We start from the raw sequence: 17,619 nt of genomic DNA, 5'->3' as shown, positions 1-17,619 counted from the left end.
ACTGACCCCTCTCGCGCCCCGGGCTTCGGGCAGATATCCGCAAGCCTGGGGAGCCTGGCAGGAGTTCCCGCCGGGCTCCCAAGGCTTGTGGATAGCAGCCTTCAAACCCGACCTGGTTTGGAGGATGGCGGTGGGGAGAAGCGCTGCTTTCCCCACCGCCAGCCCCAAAGAGCAGGTTGAAAGGAACCCAAAGCCTCCAGAGGCCAGCGGGAACTCCCGCTGGGCTCTGAAGGCTTCAGGTGAATGCACCTTGAATGCACAGAACGCACCTTGACTTAGAGGGGGAGAACAAGAAAAAAATTTTTTTTCCTGTTCTCCCCCTCCTATGGTCCGGTGCATCCAATAAAGCGAAAAATACGGTAAACAAAAAGAGATTGTGACAAGCTGCAAAGGAACCTTTCCAAACTGAGCGAACGAGCCATAAAATGACAAATGCAATTCAGTGCAAAGGGTGGGTGTTGGGGCAAAAATTATTAATTTCATGTATACGCTCATGGGATTTGAACTTGGTGACTGACCAGAAACGAGACCTTGAGCTCGATGAAGATGTCACCCTAGTGTGCAGCAGCTCTTAAAAAGACAAATTCATGCTAGGAAGAATTAGGAAGTGAATTGAAAATAAAGCTGCTGATGTCAGAGGGCTGTTATACAACTCTTCATTTAGAACTATGTGTACAGTTCTAGTTGCCTCACATCAAACAGGATATTGTGGAGTTGGAAAAGGTCCAGAAAATGGCAACCAAAAGGGGTTTGTGTGACATTTCTATGAGGAAATGTTGCAGCATTTGGGACTTGTTAGTTTAAAGAAAAGGTGAGTAGGAGGGGACATGCTAGAAGTGTGTAAAATTATTTATAGCATACAGAAAGTGGATAAAGTTTTTCTCCCTCATTGCCCTAGGACTTGCGGACATCAATTGAAGCTAAATGTTGGAAGATTCAGGACAGAGAAAACAAAGTCCTTCACACAGTGCATAGTGAAAACTGAAAACAGGATGTTGAACTAGGTGGGCTTATGGTCTGATCCTACAGGCCTCTTCTTATGTTTTTAATGAACATGACTTGGGTTCATTGATCTCAGTGGGTCTACTCTAAGTGGAATTAGCATTGGGTACAACCCTGCAAACCTAGCAGTTCGAAAGCACGTCCAAGTGCAAGTAGATAAATAGGTACCGCTCCAGCGGGAAGGTAAACGGCATTTCCGTGCGCTGCTCTGGTTCGCCAGAAGCGGCTTAGTCATGCTGGCCTCATGACCCGGAAGCTGTACTCCGGCTCCCTCGGCCTATAGAGCGAGATGAGCGCCGCAACCCCCGAGTTGGTCACAACTGGACCTAATGGTCAGGGGTCCCTTTACATTTTTTACAACCCTGAAACTGTAGGAATATGAACAACATTATTAAAAGACGCTCCTCAAATTTCCTTCAAAAGTTCAAACAAGCAGAAAACTGACAGAAAGACAGGCAGTGTCCTTGGTCAATGGGGACATTGGGAGAATACAAATACTTCAGAAATGTTTGCACTGATTGAATGATCAGAAGAGGGAGATGAGCTCCTCAAATTCTCTTCTAGCATCCCTTTGTTTGCTTGGATTTCAGTGAGTAGGACTAGCATTAGATACAGCCCTAAGTCTCCCACACCCTTTTCTTTAGATATTAAGGCTGTAATCCTTACTCAGTTTACCTGGTAGTACAGCCCAGTGAATTCAGTGGGACTTACTTCTGAGTAGATAGCATTGGGATTGCACTTTTACACACTTACATACCCTTTAGAAAGCCCCATTGAACACAGTGAGACTGGTTTGGGTAAACATGTAGGCTTGCATTGCATGTTTTGAACTGTTAAAGCTGGTCTACTGTAGGACAGCTAGCGGGGACGTTCAAATTCAAACCCCATCCATCCAGGCTAGCTTAACCTGGAACCAGTGATGATGGGACTTGTAGCCCAACAACATCAGACAGGCAACAGATTCTCCTTTACTAGAACCATTTTGGTTTTCTTATGTTTTTAACCAAAAGCATCAGCAGCCCTTTTGCTCCTGAATCATCTTGACAACCCCAGGCAGCTGTGAATTTGGTTATTCATTTGTCCTCTAAACACCAAACATGACTCTGCTGCTTCTGTCCCATCCTGTTCTCTTTGTCCGAGTATTACATATTTCTGGATGTGTCAAGCTGAAAGGCTTCAATAATAATAATAATAATAATAATAATAATAATAATAATAATAATAATAAACCATCAGATCTAACTTGAGATTAAACACACTATTAAATGTTGGCGTTTTAACAGAGAAACTGTTGTCCAGTTTTCCAGCACACCTTTCTTAAGAAATCAGCAGACACCAAACTTTTGCAGACAAAATTCTCATCTCCTACTGGACTGTGATGGATTTTGTCTTCTGTTGTATTTGATGTGGTGCAAAACACCTGCAATTTGCCTTTGCTCTTTAAGAGCTCAGTGGGAACAGACCAAAATCCTGTCTAATCCTCTTTCCAGTGTGCCCAATCAAATGCCCCAAGAAGCCCACAAGCAGCATATGAGGACAACAGTCCTCGCCCAGAGGGAAGAAGTTCCGCTGATGTCCATGGAAGTCACTCCCCAGGTAAACATGCTTCAAGCTGTAGTGCAAAATGCAGAGTTTTAAAATGACAAAAGAGACGGGGGCAGTGTGGAGTATTTATGTATCCTAATTCAGGGGTAGCAAATATGGTGCACCCCAGATGTTGCTGGACTCCAACTCTGATCAGCCCCAGCCAGCCTGACCAATGGTGAGGTATGATGGGAGTTGTAGTCTAGCAACATTTGGAGGCACCGCACTGGCAACCATTGCCCCCTAATTCATTCATACTTTTTTAAGGAGAGGGGAGAAAAAGATTATTTGTTTAAAATGGTTTAGGGTTGTATCCAGGGTTAGTCCTATTTGGAGGACACCTATAGATTAATTGTAGGGACACAGGTGGCGCTGTGGTCTAAACCACAGAACCTAGGACTTGCTGATCAGAAGGTTGGCAGTTCGAATCCCCGCGACAGGGTGAGCTCCCGTTGCTCAGTCCCAGCTCCTGCCAACCTAGCAGTTCGAAAGCACGTCAAAGTGCAAGTAGATAAATAGATACCGCTCCAGCGGGAAGGTAAACGGTGTTTCCGTACGCTGCTCTGGTTCGCCAGAAGCGGCTTAGTCATACTGGTCACATGACCCAGAAGCTGTACGCCAGCTCCCTTGGCCAGTAAAGTGAGATGAGCATCACAACCCCAGAGTCATCCGTGACTGGACCTAATGGTCAGGGGTCCCTTTAGCTTTATAGATTCATTAATTTCAGTAGATCTACTCTAACTTGGTTATATATAGTCCTTTGCAGCCATTGACCTCAGACCCACTAAAGCTCAGACCTTGTGATCAACAATTGACAAGTCAGCTATGCGGAAATTGTTCCCAAATCATCAGTGCATGATTCTATGCAAGTTTACTTAGAAGCAAACCCCGCTATGTTCAATGTGGGGTTCAGTGTATTTAAATTTGCAGTCAACTCTTAGGTATATTTCTTTTGAATTAAGTCCCAGTGGGGTTTACTTCCAAGTAGGAGGGGGTGGCACAGTGGTCTGAACTGCCAGGCCTCTTGGGCTTGCTGATCAGAAGGTCGGCAGTTCAAATCCTCACTACGGGGTGAGCTCCTGTTTCTCTGTCCCAGCTCCTGCCAACCTAGCAGTTCGAAAGCACACCAGTGTAAGTAGATAAATAGATACCACTGCGGTGGGAAGGTAAATGGCGTTTCTGTGCGCTCTGGTTTCTGTCATGGTGTTCCGTTGCTCCAGAAGCAGTTTAGTCATGCTGGCCACATGACCCAGAAAGCTGTCTGTGGACAAACGCCGGCTCCCTCGGCCTGAAAGCAAGATGAACGTCGCACCCCATAGCCGCCTTTGCCTGGACTTAACTGTCCAGGGGTCCTTTACCTTTACCTTACTTCCAAGTAAATGTTTAGTGCATTTCACATAGAATCACAGTTGGAAGGGACCCTGGGGGTCATCTAGTCCAACCCCCTGCAATGCAGGAATAGGCAGCTGTCCCTTATGGGGATCAAACCTGCAACTTTAGTGTTGTCAGCACCACGCTATAGCCAAGGACACAAAGTGTTATATCTGCAGAGCAGGAAATGAAAGAAAGGAGACGGATCTACTTGAGGACCTCTGGGTAACCAACAGTGGATCAGGAAGGATTTCTGACTCCCAGTTGTTTAACATTAGGAAGAACAAAATAACTCCCCCACCCCACCCCCCCAAAATGAGCCAACCTGTTGTGGCCCTTTTGGTCCGCGAAAGGAAAGGAAACCCAATTCCTAGACTCAGCATATGCTCAGAGGCACCTTGCTTTTTAATCCCAGCTGTGTGCCTTCGCATCTGCTCTGAGTGGAAATCTGGGGGTTCCTAGAAGAAAGCAAAGCAGATTTTCCCCCAAGGCAGCACAATGTAATCTGCTTTGAGGGGTTTTTGGGAGTTTTTTTAAGCAATCAAGCAGGCTATAAATTTTATGCAACAACTGAAAAAGCCTGAAGCCCTCCCGGGCTCCCATTCCGTGCGCCCATAGGTGCTTTGGGTGGGAGCCAACCCACTTCAAGGCCAAGAGGGGGGGTCAAGGCTGCCGGGCACACGCGCCTTATTGGATCCTCGCCACGTCCAAGCGGCTCAAGTTGATCTTTCCCGGTCGCGCGTGGAAAGGAAAAGCCCGGCCCGGCCCCGCCCTCCGATTCCCGCCCCTCCAGTTGCGTAGGCTCATTTGCATAGAGGGCCAAACGGAGACCTTTCATTGGCCGCCGCGGCGAGAGATGCAAATAAGCCGAGCCGCCTGAAAGACCGGGTGCGTAAAAGCGCAGAAAGGAGTTCTCGGCTGATCGGCTTAGGAGCGTAACTGGCGAAGCACTTGGAGCAGCTATGCAGCGCGCTTGAGCCGCCTGCGCTTCTGCGGGCATCGGTCCGGGCTCGAGATCGCGGACGAGGCAGCCCTGCTGGGGACGATGGTCCCGGAGCGGAGCGAAGTCGCTTGGAGTTCCGCAGGTAAGGCGTGCGCGCCCGTCTCCCCCGCTGGTGAAGGTTTCCTCCAAGGCTCGCGCGCCTCTTCGAGTGGGGTCGGGTCTGGAGGCGCGGATTTGCTCAGTGAGGACTAGCTGCTTGCCCCCCAGACCCGGCTCCCCTAGGGCGCCCATACGAGGCACCGGCTTTTCGCGTTCAGATGCATACTATAAGAATAATAATTTATTATTTATATCCCGCCCAACTGGCTGGGTTTCCCCACACATGCTGTGTGTGTGTGTGTGTGTACACACACACATATATAATGTTGCCAAACCTATTGTAAATGGAGTACCCAGTACCTCTGCAAAAGAGTTGCCATAAATAAAGTAGAGTAACTTTTATTTCAGTCCTGGGCTGTTGAAATGTAAATGTATCTGAACGCGGCAAGCGTGTGCCTCGCATAGTTGTATATGTGTGTGTGTTTATTCATTCATTACATTTATGTCCCGCCTTTCCTGCAAGCTGCTCAAAGCGGGGTACATAACTTCTCCCCTCCCTTGCTACCATAAGTGTCAACTCCCTGGGTGCCCGAGCATCCCCAAAATTCCCCATGAAGGAGCTGGGCACCCACAGATTTCGGCGCCACGGTCGCGGGGCCAAGTTGGCGCTCCCGCTTGCTATCCCCGCAACAACTCTGCGAAGTACCGTACGTACGTTACGCTGAGGCAGTGACCCAAGGTCACCCAGCGAGTTTGGTGTCTGGGGGTTTGAACCCCGGTCTCCCAGGGCCTAGTGCAGCACTCTAACCGCTACACCACATTGTCTCTCATCTCCCTGTCCGTGTGCTCCCCAAAACTTGATGCGTGAAGTGTTCATGCGCTTTTTCAACGGACGGGATCCTATCCAACTTTTCTTTCTTGCACCCTCACCCTGCTAAAGTTTTGGGTGCTGGGGCGCTTCCAAAGACGCAGGAACAGAGCCAGCGCAGTGGTTGGTCGTAATTAATAATAATCTCCCTGACCTCTCCATTCCCATCCTAAACTGGGTCGCCCGCAGTGGGTGTAAGGCGGGGAAAAAGGGGAAACTCTGCAAGATGCGCCTTCTCGCTCGTGGCTGCAGGATAGGGCGCATCTCTGTGCATTTTTCTCTTCTGTTCCTCTGCCCTGTTGGGTTCCTTTGCAGAAAGCTTCGGTAGTAGCGGAGACCTGCTTTCTCTGCTGCAGATCGCCCTGGTTCTTCGTCCGTCTCCCTCTCACTTCCTCGCCAGTCGCCCCTCCTTCCTTCATTCCTCTCGACGCCCTTTTCGGACAGGGCTGCCGGTTCCTTGGAAAGGTGGGCGCCACCTCGGAAGCCCTTTCCCCCAGTTGCTGCCCACTGGACCTTGGGGTTAGGGGTGCGCCTAAGGCAACTCTAGGGTTTGGGCCCTGGAGAAACAGGGGTGTGCAATGCCTTAAAACCTGGAATAGCTCGGTTGGGAGAGCATGAGACTCTTAATGTTGTGAGTTCGAGCCCCGTGTTGGGCAAAATATTCCTGCACTTGCAGGGAGTTGGACTAGATGACCCCGCGAGGCCCCTTCCAATTTATAACCTAATGATCGCTAAAATAAATGGGAGTTCTGGGAGGGGAGAAATGAAGTGATGTTCCACAGATGCGCCCCTTTTCTGCCTCCATTACTCCTTGGAAAAAGCCACCTTTTGCGCGATCCTTCTTTTGCACACTGGTTTTAGGCAGCGGGGTCCCCTATTTCCGTGGCGTCTGGTTACCTTGCGTGCCCCCTAACCTGGTGCACACAACACAAGGAAAGCGGACAGGCGACGCAGAGGGAAGGTCGGAGAAGTAGCCTAGGTGGCGAAATGCCTGGAAGCGGCGAGGGCGACTCTCTGCTGCCCCCCACCGAAGAAAGTGCGCGCGAGAAAGGGCGAGTCAGTTCACCAACTCGTTAAGCATCTCTGCTCTCCCACTCCAGAGAGAAACTCCGCGGTATGCAGCCGTGGCTGGTTTGGATTCCTGTTAGATGAGATGTGCGGCATCTTTGTCATGCTTGCTTTATTTACAAACACATGCGAGCGGAGCGTGAGTTCAGCAAAGAGGCTGCGTTACCTCCAGCTAGATGGAAACTCTCTTTTTCCAAATTGCCTTCTGCTCTTTTCCCCTGGTTCAGACACGCCTCCCCCCCCCTTCCATCCCCTGGAGGGATATCTCCTCCCCTGATAACTCATTCAAAAACAGAGGATTTCCCAGAAACAACCTCCTAACCTTTACCTCCCATTGGTGAATCATCAGGCAAACATCCTGGATTCTCACCTTGCCCCATCTGCCTAACAAACGAACTCCTTTCTCATGCTGTCTGTGGGATGGGCTTTTGCCTCAAGCGAAAGAAGCGCAGCTGAATGTGACCTAGTTTGAGTTGCTAATTCTTTGCTTCCTGAAGGGACTCTTGTGCCTTTTAAGCCCTTTGTAATGGGAAGCTTCCTCCATCTCCTCTTGAATTCCAAGCGCTGCAAAATGCAGGCGGAGCGGTGTTGTGCTCAGCTCGTCCTGCTTGCAGCCTTCTGGCAAACATCTGGCTGGCCAGCCACCTTGAGAGCAAGATGCTGGAGTTAATTTGCCATTGGCCTCATCCATCAGGCTCTTCTGGCAATCTGTTCCTATCATAGTTTTGCAGCAAGCAAAATATGTCAGGGACAGCCTTCCTCCATTGCTGCATGCCTCTCCTTCCTGGATAAAACTTTGCTCATTGACTTCAGCTGCTCAAGGCAAGGAACCTCCATTCATAAAAAAGGAGTTTGCCACAACACACCCAAGGATCTTAGTCTGCAGCTCTTGCTCTCTCTTTCCTCCCACTTATTGTTTGTATTAAAGTTGGGCTGAGAGGCAGTCAACCAGGAAGTCCAGTTTCACCAGCTGCCAGGCTGGGGAAGCCGGTCTCTGATGGGCAGGAGAGCAGCTGTACGTCCTGTGAGTCACATGCAAGGTTCTGGGCGGCTTTGTCATTTACTGAGTTGTCCTGTGTTTAAAGCATGAGAAGTGAGGATCTAAAGCAGGCATCCCCAACCTTTGGCCGTCCAGATGTTTTGGACTACAATTCCCATCATCCCTGACCACTGGTCCTGTTAGCTAGGGATCATGGGAGTTGTAGGCCAAAACATCTGGAGGGCCGCAGGTTGGGGATGCCTGATCTAAAGCCTCAGAAAATTTGGCTACCGCCTGCCCATCTTCTTTGCTTCCTCCCTAACCCCTTCACTCCAGTGCCTTTAGGACCAAACAATCTGATGTTGGGGATGCCAAAATCCTTTCATGCAGCTAAATAAATGGCAGAGCTCTTCTTTAATTTCTGGAAACTGCAAGTGGAGAGAGTGTTTAGGTTTCCCAGAGGCATTGGACTTGATGGACCACTGACCAGATACAGCAATCTTCTCTTATGTTTTCTTCATAGCAGCTGTATAGCGGGCAGGAGATAGACAGGCAAGCCTTTCTCAGGCCCGGAGATGCAGAAATTAGGAAAGCTTCACGTCTTGCAAGACGGTGGCACCTGTGGCCCTGCAGGTGTTGCTGGACTACAGCTCTCATCAACGCCAACCAGTATAGCCAATAGCTGAGGATGATGGGAGTTGGAGCCCAGCAACACCTGCAGGGCCACAGGTGCCCCATCCCTGGTGGGGGTGCATCTTTCTCCTCTGCTTGGGAGGTTTGGAGGAGTCGCTCTGAATTTGGGAGCCATTTGCGCTGTTCTTGAACTCAAATTCTTCTTGGAGGCAGTGATGCAGTTTTAGCCCCTGGCCTCAGTGGATTGACAGGAGAGAGTCCTTCTCTAGATGCTCATGTGGGCATTACTTTCCTCCCTCCAATACGGTGGAGTGCTAAGCAGACCCTGTTTCATTTGAGGGTCCTGCTTAGTGGGGGCCCCAGAGTCTTGCCCTGGCAGTGCCACTGTAGGAGCCATCAGAACTGTTGCTGGATCTTGAACACCGGTTGGAACAAGAATGAACAGAAGTCTAGCATGGTGCTGTCATGGTGAAACAGCTACAGCAACGTCCCAGTGTGAATCCAGCCCCAGTAACTTTCTCGTCTACTCTTTTCTCTCTAGGTAAAGACAAAGAATCCTTTGAAGCTCTGTATAAGCAAGGCAGCTTGCTGGGCAAAGGCGGCTTTGGGATGGTCTACGCTGGACACAGGATTGCTGATGGAGTGCAGGTGAGACTTTGTGATGGGAATGGCTGCTGGAGGGGCACTTCACACGTGATGCAGCAGCAAGTGTGAGCTTGCAACAGCGCATGGCAGGGGTCAGCAACCTAAGGCCCATGGGGGTCATTTAACCGGCCCCCGAACCGAGCCGCCCACTTGCCTGGCTAAACCAGCGCAGCATGGCACAGGGACTCGCTTCCGCATCGCCAGAAATCGCAGGTGCTCATGCTCAGGCCCACAGGGTGATCTCCACTGGAGTGAACCGGTCCAGGCAAGGTAAACCTTGCCAACCCCTGGTGTATGGGGTATTCCCAAAACATGGAGTGGGGAGGAGGAAAGGGAATATCATTCTGTTGGGCCACCAGAAATGCCTGTGAAATGACAATCTCCTTAGTGTTATGTTGAATTCCACCCAGAGAGTTGGCCAGGTGCGGGGAATGTTGCCAAAAGAGAGATTCTGCACTCCTGATCTAGGGAAAGTCTGGCTCCGAACCTGCTTCAGTCTCTGTGGGTGGAGGGGGCTTAAAAGTGGTGTGATTTAGGCTCTTATCTCTCTTGTGTTTTCTCCCATAGGTTGCAATCAAGCATGTTGCCAGGAATAAAGTTTCACACTGGGCAGAGCTGGTGAGTTTGTTCGAAAAGCGTTCACCTTCCGTACTGAAGCAACATTCTGTCGACTCCTTAGTTACCCCTGAACTCCTTGTTCTAAGTTTATTCTTTGTCTTCCTTTTGCAGCCTAACGGGGCGCTGGTGCCTCTGGAAGTGGCGCTGATGAAGCTTGTGTGCTCAGGATCTGGCCACCGGGGCGTGATTCGCCTCCTGGACTGGTATGAAGGCCCCGAAGGCTTTTTCCTCATCCTGGAGAGGCCCGAGAACTGCCAGGATCTCTTTGATTATGTGACTGAGCAGGGCCCCCTCCCTGAGAAACTCTGCCGCCAGTTCTTCCGCCAGGTGGTGGAAGCCGCTCGCCACTGCCACGAAAAGGGGGTGGTGCATCGGGACATCAAGGACGAGAACATCCTGGTGGATTTGCGCACCGGCAACCTCAAGCTGATTGACTTTGGTTCTGGGGCTTTGCTGAGAGAGTCTGCCTACACAGAGTTTGATGGTGAGTGTCAAGGCATTGGAGCGTTTTTCCACCTTAGAGGGAAGTGAGACCGAATGGCTCTGGCAGTGGAAAGATGGGAGCTGCAACTGCTGAGAGCCTATATCAAAATTTACTTCTCAGCTCGACTTCCCAGGGTACTTTCATCCCCTTGGAGATGGTTAGGATCCTGGTCTAGAACATAGGGTCTCTAACTTCTGAGTTTGCTCTGAGGTGTGGCCTATGTTCATTTATTCATTATGAATTATTTTAAGTCCCAGTAATTGGAGGTTTAAGAAACCCATAAAGCCAGATCCTGTGTGAAGATCTGCTCAGTAGGCCTTCTGTGAGGGTCCACCTTAGAGACCACTTTGTCTAAAGCAGGGACTTCTCAATCATGGCACTGTTTTTATGGCTTGGAAATGCCAGTCTTGCTAAATCTGGTGAGTTTCAGGAAAACTACAAAGGCTGTCTTGTTCAGCCAAAGCTCACTAGGCAAAATTATTGCCAAGATTGACTTTCAGAATCTGGTTCTGATTATTTGTTACTAGATCGCTTGTTGTTATATCAGCATTGCTGGGTTTATTTTATTTTTTAACACACTCTTTCTATTTTTTCCTGTTTTAATTGCTATAGAAGTGGGCTTTAATTTGTTTTGAATGCAATACTTAGAGGAGTTTTTTGGGGGGTTTTTTGTAAAAAAATGAATGTATCATAGGTTTGGAACGATTGGTAACCTGTTGGCTTCTCTCACCATCTCAGGTACCCGTGTGTACAGCCCACCAGAGTGGGTGGAATCCCAGCAGTACCATGCCCTGCCAGCCACGGTCTGGTCATTGGGGATCCTGCTCTATGACATGGTGTGTGGTGATATCCCCTTCGAACGGGACGAGGAGATTCTGGCTGCAACTGTGGAGTTCCGCACCCCTGTCTCTGCTGGTGAGTGTGTCTGCAAACTGAGGAGATCTAGTTATAAACCCAACAATGAGTTGAATTTGAAATGGTTCTTACATTTCCCCTACTTACATTTCCCCTACTGGCCTCTTGACCACAGGGCCATTTGCCCTTTGAGAAGGACCTGGGTGGCTCTTGATATGATTTTCTTGTAAGCCACCTACGAAGGAAGAAAAAGTCCTAAACTGTTCAAGATTCCCCATCTCTCCTTCATTTTTAGCTTGTGCCTAAAAGTTCATAGGGACATGGGTGGCGCTGTGGGTTAAACCACAGAGCCTAGGCCTTGCCGATCAGAAGGTCAGCAGTTCGAATCCCCGCGACGGGGTGAGCTCCCGTTGCTCGGTCCCTGCTCCTAGCAGTTCCAAAGCACGTCAAAGTGCAAGCAGATAAATAGGTACTGCTCCGGTGGGAAGGTAAATGGCGTTTCCATGCACTGCTCTGCTTCGCCAGAAGCGGCTTAGTCATGCTGGCCACATGACCCGGAAGCTGTACGCCGGCTCCCTCGGCCAGTAAAGCGAGATGAGCGCCGCAACCCCAGAGTCGGCCACGACTGCACCTAATGGCCAGGGGTCCCTTTACCTTTGAAAAGTTCACACCCCATTTCTACCTATCCACAGCCTTAAGGACTAGTGACTTTGTTGTTTGTGCGCGCGTGTACCTTTTAAACAAGGAATTTCATTCTCAATTTCTCAAATTGGTAAATCCTTCACCTAGGACTGAATCCCTAACTGGCGCAGGGTGGCGGAATGCCTTTGCAAGCCAAGGCTCCTGTATATCCTTGTAATGTTCGCTCTTCTACTTTCCCAGACTGCCAAGATCTAATCCGATGGTGCTTATCTCTGGAACCTTCTGAACGGCCAACGCTGGAGCAAGTGCTGTTGCATTCCTGGCTAAAGCTTGACCCTCTTCTTCAGCCTGAAGAACTGCAGAGCCTAGCAAGCCCTCGGGCCACAGTTTGCAACAGCAGCGGCTGAGAGACTTAAAACCCCTTCTCTTCTCTTCTCTTCTCTCCTCCCCCTCTGCGATGGGGAGGTGGTGCTAATTTGCTACTGCTGAACCTCAGGCAGCCAGGCTTGGTCACTGGCTGAGAAAGAGTTAACCTGGTTCTACAGGTGTGTGTGTGTGTGCGCGCGCGCGCGCGCGTGTTAAAGAGTTTCCCTCTTGTCTAGAGCCACAACTGGGTAGAGAATTCAGATGTCGGAGTGCAAAGTCCTCTCAGCTGCCCAAAGGATGTTTGAATTCTGGGCCTGCCCAGCAATCAGATGTAATTGTACATGTAAATACTTGTGTATTGCAATTTTTCAGCCTTTCGGAAGAAAAGGATTCTGGGGTAGGTTTTTGCTGCCCTATCGTGTGTGTGTGTGTGTGCGCGCGCTAATTTTTAAAAAGGAAATGTTTGCAGATAAATTTTGCTCAATGAAATCTGAATGGAAATCTATTTAATAAAAATTATTTTGTGAAAGTGAATCCTCCTCATTTCAGGTGAAGGGCTGTTTTGTCTGACTGCATTTACATATGGGAGGCTTGCAACGTCTGTAATGTGGAAGTCAAACCATACATTACATTTCTCTCCCTAAAGTCTATCCTACATTTCTCATATGTCACAAATGTGAAACAAATACTTGGATGTGCCCATCTTGATTCTAACAGGGTTGGACCATGACTCCCAAACGGCGCACTGTCCCCATAACTGCATTAGTCACTTTGAGGTATCATAATTGTTCTGGAGACAAAACTCCTTTGTCGTCTTGTTCTATAATTGACCTCACAATGGAGACTGAGAAGGTGGTTAATAAGACAAAACCGTATTCCACTATTACAGCACCTGAAACTTCTATATATTAATAAAATGTAGGGTTGCCATATATCTGGAATTTCCCAGGCATGTCTGGGATTAAAGCGGCGAAAATAGCGCCTGGGGGGAATTTTGGAAAATTGGCAAAATGTCTGGGATCTTACCAGCAGAAGCAGGAAGTGCCTTTTTGGGGAGGTGAATAAAGCTCAACAACTTTTATGTCTGGAATTTTACTTCCTGAAATATGGCAACCCTAATTAAAATGAAGCCTTTTGGTCCAAACAAAATAAAAAAATTCCTTCCAGTAGCACCTTAAAGACCAACTGAGTTAGTTCTAGGTATGAGCTTTCGTGTGCATGCACACTTCTTCAGATACCTAGGTGCTACTGGAAGGAATTTTTTAATTTTGTTTTGACCATGGCAGACCAACACGGCTACCTATCTGCCTTTTGGTCCAAACACTCAAAGCTGGCATGAAGTGGGGATGATGGGGGAAGCTTTTGGTCTATACAGGCCAGAGTTTTATAAGGTCTTGCAGGCCAAATTTGACCGATGGGCATGACATGATGTCACGCGATGTCTCCAGAATATGGCAAATTTATGGTGCACATCTGCTATGTAGTACCTGTAATAAACAAATCTGCCCTTATTCCCTTATGGGGGGGGGCACAAGAGCACTTATAGAGTCCTTTGTAGGTTCTCCATCGGTCGGAGAAAATAACAGAGGCCAACCAGAGAATATTGAGAAGCAAAGCAGCTCATAAGCCTGATCTTTATTGAACTGTTGCAACAGGGTTCCCCCTTCACACACAGGAACAAAGGTGTGTCCACCCCTCCATACATCATACATACATCACAGAAAGGGAGGTCTACAACAGAAATCTGAGTGTGTTGTGTATCTCCTGTCTGGCAGACCTGTTAATGGTCACTTGATTGGATACCCTAGGGAGCCTGGCCAGTCTTTTGTATTTTGACAAATACTTAGTTCTTGAGCCAGGTCACAGGCTCACCCTATTCATACGTAGACATACCCTTGAGACAGGATTTGTGAACAAAAAGACAATGGAGAGGCTCCCCCACCCCCTCCCTCCTTGCAGAGAAAATATTTTTTTTTTCAGTTTGGGAGTCAAAATGGTTTCAGGGCAGTCCTCCTATGCTGCTCCAGACTTGTGGTCCACACATCTATGTATGCACTTGGTTGGTACATTTATGAACATTTATTATATATACAGTATATATATATATATATATATATAAGACCTTATTTTTTTATTTCATACCCAACATAACACCATTTACATTTTCTTGAGCAAATGAAATGGTCAAAGAAGCAGCTGCCAGTAGAAGAATTATAAGTGATTCACATATTAAGTGTAAAATTGATAACAGATACCTATTATTATTTCAGAGATTCCCATACCTCTTCCCAACATTTGTATGGTAGCAATTTCCTCCTGTCTTTCCCTTCATACTTTTGGGGTTTAAGAGAAATTACAGTCTTGCACTACTCGACCCAGGGCTGACATGAGTGGGTTATAGGAGGCTGCCTTTATACAGTATTGGCCATTGGTCAATCTAGCTCATTTTTGTCTACACGGACTGTGGATTGTCTACTATGCTATTGGCGAATGAACCTGGCACCTTCTGCATGCATAACAGCTGCTGCCTTCTCCTGAAGTGCCACTCCTTTTGCTAGAAAAAGAACATTCCAATGCCAGGAAAAAAATTGAATTTATGAAATTAGCAAGGCAAGTTCCTGTAAATCCCACCCTCAGGGATGTAAGTTTGGGATGTGACGCACAACTGATACTACCGTCACTCGACTGTTTGCTAGCCCGCCCAAGCACACACTTGCCGGCCACACCCTGACAAGACCTGCGCCATTCGCTTGTCACCTGTGTGCTTGTTTTGTGTACCTGCCCTCGCCTTTCCGGTTGCAACATCCTGTGTAGGAAGTTCTAACCTTTAGGAATGAGCAGCAGGACAAGGGAACTGGGCGGCAGAAACCCCAAGGTTCAAGGAAGGTTCAGGGAGGACTGATTGAGGGGGAAACGGATGTCTCATCACAGCACAGTAAAGTCACAGTGTAAATTTCAGCAAATGTCAGCCTAAACCTGGTTAAGTGGATTCTAGTCCATGAAAGCTTATGCCGCAGTATATCCATTTCAGTACAATCCTATACAAGCCTACTCTGAAGTAAGCCCCATTGAGTTCACTAGGTGTTTGCAGTTGTTTTGCAGCAAAATCCCTGTGTTTTACATCATCCCACAAATGGAGTAATTGATATATCAAACCGGGGGTCGTAGTTAACACCCAAAAACCCAACATTGTCCAATCCAAACTGGCGGCAAACCTTGGCAAAAGTTTTACCGCAAAAACCCCACATTTTGCAGCACCCCACAAATGGAGCAACAGACTGTCAAACAGGGTCACGGGGTCACGCATAAACCCAACGTTGCTCCGTTTTTGGCGCGATGGAAAACCCAGGGTTTTCGCTGCAGAACGCTGCCAAACCTTTGCCAAACTTTGGCACTGGTTTGGAGTGAATCGGAAAACGTTGGGTTTTTGGGTGACCCTGTGACTCCCTGGTTTGAGGGTCTATTGCAGGAGTCAGCAAACTTTTTCAGCAGGGGGCCAGTCCACTGTCCCTAAGACCTTGTGGGGGGCCAGACTATATTTTTTTTGGGGGGATGAACGAATTCCTATGCCCCACAAATAACCCAGAAATGCATTTTAAATAAAAGCACACATTCTACTCATGTAAAAACATGCCGATTCCCGGACCGTCTGTGGGCTGGATTTAGAAAGTGATTGGGCCGCATCCGGCCCCCGGCCTTAGTTTGCCTTCCCATGGTCTATTGCTTCATTCCCAGGTGTCAGAAAAGGTTATTTATGTACCCATTTTTGTTAGTCCCAAAATAGAAAGTGAGCAAGGACCCAGCTAAAGAAGATTGGCAACTTAAGTTGACAGAATATGCACAATTTGCAGATTTAACATATAGAATAAGAGAGCAAGAAGAACATATGTCTGAAGAAGATTGGAAAACATTTATTGAGTTTATGGAAAATAACTGTGTAGAGCTGAAAACACTGGCCCCATGAAGATGAATTAAACAGAATAAATAATGCTTGATGGATGTAAAAGTGGAAAATTGATTTGAATGGTGATAGTAAAATATGCAGGGATATAGGATATGTAAAATGAAACGTGGAAAGAGAAGAAGGGAAGTCATTGGACACTTCAAAGTTTGTAAAATGTTTATTTGAAATTGTAAAACAGAAAATGTAATTAAAAATATTATATATTGTTATAAGAATGTTAAGGTCATATATAAAAATAAATAAATGTTCATAACTGTATACATAAACCACATGTCTGAAACCCCACAGAAAAGGTCCTGAACAAATTGACCTCAAATATTTCTCTGCAAGGTCAAATTGGGAAACCTCCCCATTGTCTCTTTCCTCACAAATCCTGTCTTAAGGGCACATTCAAGATATGAACAGGGTGTGAGCCTGTGACCTGTAACCTAGATTCAGGAATTAAGTAGTTATAATAACAAAAGAGTGGCCAAAACCCAGATAATGCAATCAGTTAACTTGCCAGACAGGAGATAAACAAAGCACTCAGATTTCTGTGATGTAGGTATGATGTTTCTGGGGGTGGTCTTGGACTCCAGGGCGGGCAATTTAAAATGTCTATATAACGGCTTGCGCGCATCGCTCGGGGTCCTCCTCTCTCCTGCGTGTGGGGAAGCACCCTCTTGCAACAGTTAATAAAGATCAGGCTTACTAGCTGCTTTGCTTCTCAATAATCTCTGGTTGGTCTCTGTTATTTTCTCCTACCGATAGAGAACCTACAAAAGGACTCTATATGGGCTCTTGGGTACCCCATAAGGGAAAAGGAGCAGTTGGGTTTTTTTTACTTATATCAATATAAAAAAAGACTTGTTAGATCCAACGTTCAAATCCCCACCAGGCCATGAAGCTTACTGGGTGTGACCTTGTGGACCAGTCCCTGCCTCTCAGACTAATTACCTCGCAGGGTTGTTGTGAGGGTTAAATGAGAAGGGGAAGAACCACGCATGCTCCCTTGAGCTCTGGGTGTGGGGAAAGGTGGGGTATACATGCAGTGAAATACAGTGGACGCTCGGGTTGCAAATGTGATCCTTGCGGGATGCACATTTGCAACCCACAGCGGCACGTCTGCACACATGCGGGTTGTGATTCGGCGCTTCTGCGCATGAGCAAAGCGCAATTTAGCTGTTTGCTGAAACCTGGAAGTAACCTGTTCCAGTACTTCCGGGTTTCAGCGTGTCCGTAACCTGAAAAAACACAACCTGAAGCGTCTGGAACCCGACTTATGACTGTAAATGAATAGATGACCTTCTTGTAGTGTATTTTCCTGTTTGCTTTTAAGGAAATGCAGTCTGTATGTGATGGGAAGGGGACTGCGAAGTTGAAAGAAGTAACAGGACTGGGGAAGTGGAAGGGAAAACAGCTGGAGGGCCCCCCAATTCTTTTATTTCACAAGATTTATTTATTTTTTTATAAGATATTTATTAAAGTTTTCAAAAGTAATACATTGTGAAACAAAAAG

The 17,619-nt window shown here is 47.6% G+C and overlaps 1 protein-coding gene across 1 annotated transcript; it reads left to right on the top strand.

The window, feature by feature from the left end:
- The first annotated feature begins 4,931 nt into the window (after positions 1-4,931).
- PIM2 (Pim-2 proto-oncogene, serine/threonine kinase) lies at positions 4,932-12,691 on the top strand. Its single transcript, XM_081845790.1, has 6 exons — positions 4,932-5,042; positions 9,089-9,195; positions 9,760-9,810; positions 9,922-10,294; positions 11,033-11,209; positions 12,032-12,691. Exons 1-6 carry the CDS (start codon positions 5,003-5,005, stop codon positions 12,196-12,198), a joined length of 915 nt encoding a protein of 304 aa, XP_081701916.1. The 5' UTR covers positions 4,932-5,002; the 3' UTR covers positions 12,199-12,691.
- Positions 12,692-17,619: the final 4,928 nt, after the last annotated feature.

This window comes from Podarcis erhardii (genome assembly GCF_964252035.2).
Source record: "Podarcis erhardii genome assembly, chromosome: 17".
Lineage (NCBI taxonomy): Eukaryota > Metazoa > Chordata > Lepidosauria > Squamata > Lacertidae > Podarcis > Podarcis erhardii.
Note: the sequence above shows the minus strand (reverse complement) of the source record. Positions and strands in the feature narration are given on the sequence as shown.